The sequence below is a fragment of the Quercus robur genome, chromosome 1 (genome assembly GCF_932294415.1).
Source record: "Quercus robur chromosome 1, dhQueRobu3.1, whole genome shotgun sequence".
Taxonomy (NCBI): Eukaryota; Viridiplantae; Streptophyta; class Magnoliopsida; order Fagales; family Fagaceae; genus Quercus; species Quercus robur.
The window spans coordinates 51,669,220-51,677,875 of record NC_065534.1 but is presented as its reverse complement, the minus strand read 5'-3'; the positions used below and the strand labels follow the sequence as shown (position 1 = coordinate 51,677,875).

Below are 8,656 nucleotides of genomic sequence, written 5' to 3'. Positions count from 1 at the left end.
TTGGGAGGACTAAGTACGAGCCAACGATTGCAAGCCTCCAATCATTCACATGCTTTCCTCCACAAGATCCACATCAACCTGAAGCACAAATTTACCATATCATGAGCCATTCAATAAGCCAAGAAGAAATGAAGACAAAGAAATAAAAATGTAAGAACATATTGGATCGGGCCAAGGAATGTTCGGTGTGTGCTCTGGCCTATTCAAAGGCATGGAACTATATGTTCCATTAGGATTCATCACATCATATTGCCATGCCAAAAAATGGGGATAAGTCTCCATGAAGGAACTAGAAGAGCTACCAGCATGGTGAGGAGAGGGAATCTCTTCCTCTTCCTCTTCCTCTTCCTCTCCCCCTTCCTCTCCTTCAGAAGATGGAGGCTGAAAATCCAACATGCAAATTTTGTTACTGAGTAGAAATATGGAAAAAGAATTTGTGAGATGAAAATTTGACTTCAGAAGGGAAGAGAAGTACTATTATGCCAGCCAAGCAACCTTGCAAATGAGTTCAAATGAATTCAAAATAATCCCCTTCTACTCCTGCAATGATATAGCCATCACCCCGAGCAATCTCTTCATCAACAAGGAAGTCAGCCAACCGAATGGAGGGACAAGGAGGAATTGGAATTTTTGTAGGAGGATACTCATGTTGAACTTGGGGCAACACTCGATCACCAAGATACCAATACCTTCCATGCCCACATTCAAACAATACCAATGGTCATTCAGCTCCAATGCCCACTCACACTCTGCATACCCCTCACATCCAGCCCAAGGATTTAGAGACATCTGAAAAATCACAAAGGAACCCAGAATGAGAAAAGACCAAGCCATAACCAAGCACCAAGGATTCAAAAAAAAAAGGGGGGGGGGGGGGGGAAGGACTCACATCATCAGCAGTCAAATTGTTAATCACCAAGCGCCAAATTTCCAAAGAACGCCTGGAAGGCATCGACAAATGGTGCTTGGGCAACCAATGGGGAAATCTAAGAAAAATGCTAGCAACCTCCTCCCAGATTTTAGGACCAGCTCCAAAGTATTCATACATCCAAACCTGAAAAATTCACAACACCATTACCACACATAGCCAAGATAACCTTCCATTACAATCTAGCCAAAAAATATTTCCAAAACTTAAACATAGCCAAAAATTCCAAACCTCACCTGCCATACAAATGGAGCCCCCAAGCTTGAAAGGCTTCGCCTAGAAAGTTGAGTCATGAAATGCAACAGAGTCACATAAGCCATACCGCCCTAGTCATAATTCCAGATTCGCTAAATTTTTCTCAAACTCCACAAGTAATGCATATTCACTGTTACTACCTAAATCTGGACATAAGAAAGTCCTAATAAAAAGAAGCATGAACATGCTAGCACCCTTTAACTCAGTATCATATTGGGGAATATTCTCACATAGCCAAGACAAATGAATATTTTTACTCTTCATTCTGGAAGGCACTACACCTAGAAGTTTCTTGATTTCAGTTGAAGTAAGGGAGTCATTGACACTGATTCTTTCACCACCCAACCTTAGACCAGTGATAACAGAAAAGTCGTAAGGTGTCAACATTACCTCACCAATGCTTGGAAAATGGAAGGTACATGTAGTGTCCCAGAAGCGCTCTGCTAAGGTAAGGAGTAACTAAAGATCCTTGTATTCATGTGTCTCTTGATTTAACGGAGCTTCAAAGAAAGTACCAAAGCCCGCTTCATTGATGATGTTTTTGATGTTAGGAGATAATGCTTTCCACATGTTCTTCAACACTTGGAGACTACCTCGACTCTTGAGGCTGTGCAACACAACAGTTTGGCTCATCATTCCATGACAAATCACAAGCAAAAAAAAAAAAAAAAAACTCACATGTTAAAGAAAAATTCTCAAGCCGCAACCCACGTGTCCAAAAATTCCATACTAGGACAAAAAACCCATGTCAAAAAAAATTCCCACAACCAAAACCCACATGACCAAAAATTGTTCACAACCAAAAATCATGTGCCTGAAAAGGTCAATGCCCCACCACCCAAAAAAAAAAAAAAACTAATGCCCCACCAAAAATTTCACCACAATAAAAATGTTTCACATATCCATACATAACTACCAAATCTTTTTTCCATAACCATGCACAAAAATTTCTACATGACCAAGATAGCCAACAAATAATTTCCTACACATCTATGCACAACAAGTAAATTCTCACATAGACAAAATCATAACCACAAAAATTTTCCATGAATCTATGCACCACAAGTAAATTCTCACATAGACAAAATCATAACCACAAAAATTGTCACGACCCAAATCCATGAAACATGAATTTAGATGCATGACTAACTTGCTAAACTTATATAACTCCATAAACATAATTAATCCAAAATAAATTAAAACTCCAAGGAAACAATACTCTTAAATTAAACCTCTTACAAAAATCCAAACTCCACAAAGTTAGAATAATCTCCAAATACAGTGAAATCTAAAGCAGAATAAAAAAAAAAACTAATAATCTTTTAAGGCTTCAAGTATTATTGACTTCGCCTAAAATTTCCACGCTCTACCTTGCACCTTATGAAGCAATCCAAAGGTTCTGTACCCCAACTAAACTTTAATCTGAAAATTGTAATTGATGGGGTGAGCCACACATCCAGTAAGTAATTATACAGAATACACAACGGAAATAGAGTCAAGCCAGGCACGAGTATTTTGATTTTTCACAAACTCATTCTATGATATCAAAAATAATTATTCCACAAAGCATATACTGAATCACTTAATACAATTGTAATCACATCTTAAAATCATTAGAAAACGCATACATATAATTGATCAGAGCACAGTGTCACATATACACATCACATATTCTCACATACAATCCTGTGAGTGGATACCAACATCTAACCCCTGCTGGTGAGGGATCAACACATATTCTCATATACAATCCTGTGAGCGGATTTACACATATCTGATATATCTGATCAATTTTAAAAAAACACTTATTTTTTGAGTCACATATCACAAAAGTAAAGTTTATACAAAATATACTAATTTACTTGATAATAACAATTATTCCAAATACAGAGGCATATCAAAGGTCACAATATCTAATTGAACATAAATCAAAGGATGCTTGACTCTCTTAGGAAAGGAATAAGAACTGAAGAGTTTATATAAATATTTTTACAATTCTTGAGTAAGTTTGAAAACTCAATTTGCTAAAAGAAACGTCTTAAATACCATTTGCAAGATAAGAATATAACTTTGAAATCACTTGGTTTTAAACAAACTTAATGAACAAGAACCTTTTTAGAAAACTTACATTGAAACTCAATTATTTTCGGAAAATAGTTTAGTCTAAAAATCATCTTTTAAATGAGATTTGGACATTCAAAACTTATTTAAAATTCGAAGTATCTCTTTATTTAATAGTCAAAATTTCTCTTTCAATGATACAAAAATACCTTTGACAAACTTTAGAAAATACAAGTTTGAAATACAAAACTTTTGAAAACATTTAACTTCTATGAACCTAATGGACAAAACTTGTGCATATTATGCATAATTACTTACAGCACTTGAATCTCTCTGAAAGTCCAGCCGAAACAACCTCTAAAAAGCCTCAAAAGAGTTCTTAAATAGGACCTATCATCAATCATAAAATATACTTAATATCCTCTACAAAATATAAAGCTTATAGAACTATACAAATGGACTCACTAGAATTATACTATGCTGAACTAATAACACTTTCAGCACTAAATTAATGTTTTTCTAATCAATAATATTTCTTGTATTAATCGAAACTTATATTGCCATGAGGAAGGCAGTAGCCAAAATATCATTGACCTAGGGTTTAATATAAAACCCCAATGAAAAAGTAAGAGCCATATACTTGAATTGAGATTTGTAATCCATGGCTTGTTCTAGAGACACAGTGGGCAACCTAGGATTTAATTAAATAACTCTGATGAAAACGTGAAGGCCATATTCATGAATAATATTTGATCCATTACTATGTTCTTGGATACACACGGTGGCCCAAAACTAGGATTATATATATATATATATATATATACCAACGAAACCACCTTAAAGTCATCCTCTAATATATATATATATATATATATATATATACCAACGAAACCACCTTAAAGTTATCCTAATGTAAGCCATCCTCTAATATGCATATAACCCAAGAAACACGATAAAACTACTTAATATACAAACATCTTTCTGCCAAAACCGTAAATATATCTCAAGGTTTATAACAGTATAGTAGTATTGATATGGAGTTCTCACCTTGATTTTGTAGCCCAAATCTTATGCCCCTAAACAATTTTGCCTCTTCAATTGTATGTGCTCTAAACTCCAAGGAAAAACACCTCTTAGCCTCCTTAGTGATGAAACCCTAATTTATCTTTTTCTCCACTTTATATTTTAACACTTAAGAGATGTGGACTTGGTGGGGTAGTGGGCTGGAGTTTAAAACCAACTTCAGCTTATCTCTTTAGTTTCCAAGAGGCCCATAAAATATCTTTCTCTTTTCTTTTTCTTTTTTTATTTATTTATTTATTTTAATTGCCTCACTAAATTGCATGCACTAAAACTTTGATTTTTCTGTCCTATTTGCAGCACCACAAAATTGTCCACTCCCATCTTATGGTGCACACACATATAGTACATCAACTCTATATTAAAATGGTAAGGTACAGTGATAATCATAAAAACAAAATTGGGGTATTACAAAAATTTTCCATGAACCAACATCACATATCCAAATTTTTTTTTTCCATAAGTCAAAGTTCCCATAAAATTTGTCCATACCCACAAATTTATCCATGCACATACCCATATTTTGCCATGTTCATAAAACAAAGTTTACACATGCCAACAAAATTTTCTACATACATCATGAACATATTCATACAAGCCCATAGCACAAATTTTTCACAATGCCAATGCTCCCAAACCAAGCCAAAATTCATTCAACAACATCACAAACTACCAACATTGTCAAAATTCCATAAGCCACCAACATTGTCCAAGTTGCACCATGAACAAAAATAAACACTTCAAAAATGCTCCAAAACCAACATTACAACATGATCTATCATACAATACCCCAAATTCCAACAAGAACACACAACAAAATGACAATGTCTCACCATCAAATTTTCAATGAAGCATGAAACAACCTTTTTCCAAGCAAAGAAACCCAAAGAAAAACTCACCTTGGTGTCCATGTGAGAATATGGAGCACGGGTCTTAGGGTCTTGAAGGAGCCCCTTCTCATCATGCCAATCAAATGTTGGATCATATTTCTTACCATGAAAAGTAAGAAAAGGGGATCCATTGGAAGAAGTAGACATTTTGATGCAAAGAAAAATGGTTTGAAAATGGGTATGTGGCAAAAGTGCTAAAAAACACAAGGATCTAAAGAAATATTGAGGGAGATGGATAAGGGAAGGTTGAGAAGCTTAGAAAAGTGTTTTTTATTTTTATTTTTTTATTTTAATATTTATAGAAGAAATGGTGAGATGAAGAAGAAAAATCAAGTGGAAGAAGAAGGTGAATAGCGTTAATGGAGGAAGAGAAGGTGATGAAGGAGGAAGCGAAAATGAAAAGAAAAGAGAGATATGATGAATGGGGGGCCAAAATTCAGCCCCACATAAAAAACCAGCTCAGTTGCTAAGTCAACTTAGTCAAACTGAGTTGACTTGGCCAACTCCCAAAAAAAAAATTTATTTTTATTTCCATTTCTTTTCCATTCCTAGAAAAAAAAAATCAAAATCACATCATAGAAAGAGAAAAATTAAAAAAAAAAATCAAATTTTCAAAAAAAAAAAAAAAAAAAAAAGAAAGGATGAAAATTTTTTGGAATGAATTAAGTTCAAATTTTCAAAAGAAAGGATGAATTAAGGATGAAATTTTTTTAAAACTCCAAATCCCAAATTTTCAATTCAAAATTTTCATTCCCAAGTTTAAAAATATCACATTCTAAATGCCCAATTTTTGAATTCAAAATCCCCAAAATTTCAAGTTGCAAAAAATTTCAAACCTCAAATTTCATGTTCAAAATTTCAAACCACAGACTCCCAAAATTCCAAGTTTCAATTTTTCAAAATTTCAAGTTTCAAAGCCCAAGCCTTAAGTCTCAAAATTTTAAATTTCAAAATTTTCAAAATCTCAAGTTTAAAATTTCAAAATTGCAAGGTTTCAAATTCCAAAAATCTTAAGTCTCCAAAATTTCAAATTTTAATTTCAAAATTTCCAGTGTCCAATTCCAAACTTCAAAAATCAAATCTTTTTCAAAGAACCACCAAAAACCAATCAAAGTTTTCTTGATAAAAATGAAAAAGGTTCGAATCAAGAAGAGACAAATGAAAATCACACAAAAAAGCAAGGGAACAAAAAAACATTTATTAGTTAAAGACTAATTCCAAATTTTGACTTTTGTAGGCAGTAACTTGGTTTCAAGGATGAGGAATCCCTTTGATTACCTTTGGTCTAGATCAAGATCCTTTGGTCGCAGACATTTACGTAGTCAAGATCAAGATCATGGTTGCAGACATTTCCTCAGTCAAGATCAAATCCATTGGTCACAGACATTTACGTAGTCAAGATCAAGATCAAGCTCATGGTTGTAGAAATTTCCTCAGTAAAGATCAGATCCATTGGTCGCAAACATTTATGTAGTCAAGATCAAGATCGTGGTCGCAAACATTTTCTTAGTCAAGATCAGATCCATTGGTTGTAGACATTTACGTAGTCAAGATCAAGATCGTGGTTGCAGACATCACCTTCGTCAAGATCAAGTCATTTCGTCACAGACATTTCCTTTGTCAAGATCAAGTCCTTTGGTCGCAGGCATTTTCTTCGTCAAGATTGAGATTGTAGATAGTTCCTTTGTCAAGATCGGGATCGCAGACAGTTCCTATCGTCAAGATCAAGGTTCAAAAGCCCCTTGGTTGCAAACAACTCCATTATCAAGATCAGGATGGAAAAGTCTCTTGGTTACATCAATTGTCAAGAATCATTTCCAAAATTTATCAGCTATCAGTTAGGTCAAGTATTTCATTTTTGTCAAAATGTAAGGCACTAGTTCTATGTTCCAAAGTTTTAGGTTCGAGGGCTAGGTAATCTTTGAAAATTCAACCTCAATTAAATCATGGCCACTAAAATCAATGTCTTTGTTTTACATTGACTTTCGTTTTCCAAGCTCTGTTGATGAGGGGCATTCTATAGACACTCGATTTTGCACCCATGATTTAATCAAGGAAGATGACCGGAATGACCATCCATGTACCCCAAAAATCATGATTACATTAATTCATTCATTGCATATCATAAAAATGATCTTGAGATTCTAACGATCACAATGGTGTGTTTGGTTTCCAAATCAGACTATCGGATCGAAAATATCACATGATCAAGTTTGCACAGTCAGCATGCATTGTGTCTAGGTAGAGTCGACCACACATGATTAGTTTAAATTAATTCTGATTAGTTAAATAATTAAAATTAATTAAATAATTTTGTGATTAGTTGACAATTAGTGTCTAAAATAGGATTGCTTGCGTAGGAATAAAATGGATAATTGGATAACAATAAAATTGTAGATGATTTGAACTTTATCAAAGTTTATTTTAGGATATTTGTCTACAAGATAATTGTTCCTAAAAAGACTTGAATTATCCAAGAAAGAGATAAAATCTTAGAATATGGATTGGACATACGTCTAAGTGCAAGGCCCGGTTCAAGAAAACCTAAAAAAGGAGTCTAAAATGCACCCAAACACAAAAGTGTGATCAGCACCCATGAGTACCATTCGGCACTTTTGGAGTGTTGATTGACACTTTAAAAGTGCCGAATTGCACTCTTTTGGGCTTTGGCCCAATTCTCTTCGGGTGCCGATAAGGCACACCTTTTTCGACTTTTTTTCGCAAAAAGACACGTCCTGATTCGCATTCTACCCATCATTGCTTATTTTTTCAGCATTCCAGTCTCTATAAATAGGGATTGGATCTCAAAATTCAACACACTCTTTTACGCTCTGAGAGCACATTCTTTTACGCTCAAGGAGAGACACCTTTTCACACTCTCAAATTTCTCACTCCCCTTTTTTGGTATTCTCTCTTAAACTAGGGTTTTTAGGTTTCAAAGATAATTGCATAAATTTCTTTAAACCCTAAAATATCCTCTCAAGAAGAAGTGCTCCATGCAAGAGTTTGTTTCCGATAACCCTTTTTCTTTATGCTTCTCTTTTGTGATGACGCATGTATGTATGTATTTTTTTTTTTTTAGTTTAGTTGTTTCGAATATCCATAACATGAATTGTTAATTATTGTTTTGTTTAAAGCATGATCTTGAATATTTTATAATTGTTATGATCTCTTTCTTAATTTCAAAGATCTGCATGTAATCAATTCTTTTTCTTAAAACTAAAAACAAATCTACATCTTCATTAGATGTAGATCTGAATTTTTCTTTATAATAAAAACAGATCTACATCTTCATTAGATGTAGATCTGAATGTTTCTCAAATCAAAAACTGGTTTGCATCTTCATTAGATGCAATCTAAATTTTTCTTAAAACAAAAAACTAATTTGTATCTTCCTTATATACAAATTTGATTTTTTTTTAACATATGCGGATTTTGAATA

At 33.8% G+C, this 8,656-nt stretch overlaps 1 protein-coding gene across 1 annotated transcript; it reads right to left on the bottom strand.

The window, feature by feature from the left end:
- Nucleotides 1-490: 490 nt before the first annotated feature.
- LOC126714324 (uncharacterized) lies at nucleotides 491-1,041 on the bottom strand. The gene is made up of 2 exons (XM_050414424.1): nucleotides 890-1,041; nucleotides 491-789 (listed from the first exon to the last, which is right to left on the bottom strand). Exons 1-2 carry the CDS (start codon nucleotides 950-952, stop codon nucleotides 535-537), a joined length of 318 nt encoding a protein of 105 aa, XP_050270381.1. The 5' UTR covers nucleotides 953-1,041; the 3' UTR covers nucleotides 491-534.
- Between the last annotated feature and the right edge of the window lie 7,615 nt (nucleotides 1,042-8,656).

Excerpts from the sequence above, each read along its gene's own strand:
- LOC126714324 (XM_050414424.1), bottom strand. The coding sequence starts at position 952 with ATGCCTTCCAGGCGTTCTTTGGAAATTTGGCGCTTGGTGATTAACAAT. Across the intron at positions 790-889 it reads ACAATTTGACTGCTGATGAT|ATGTCTCTAAATCCTTGGGC; the intron begins GTGAGTCCTTCC and ends GTGATTTTTCAG.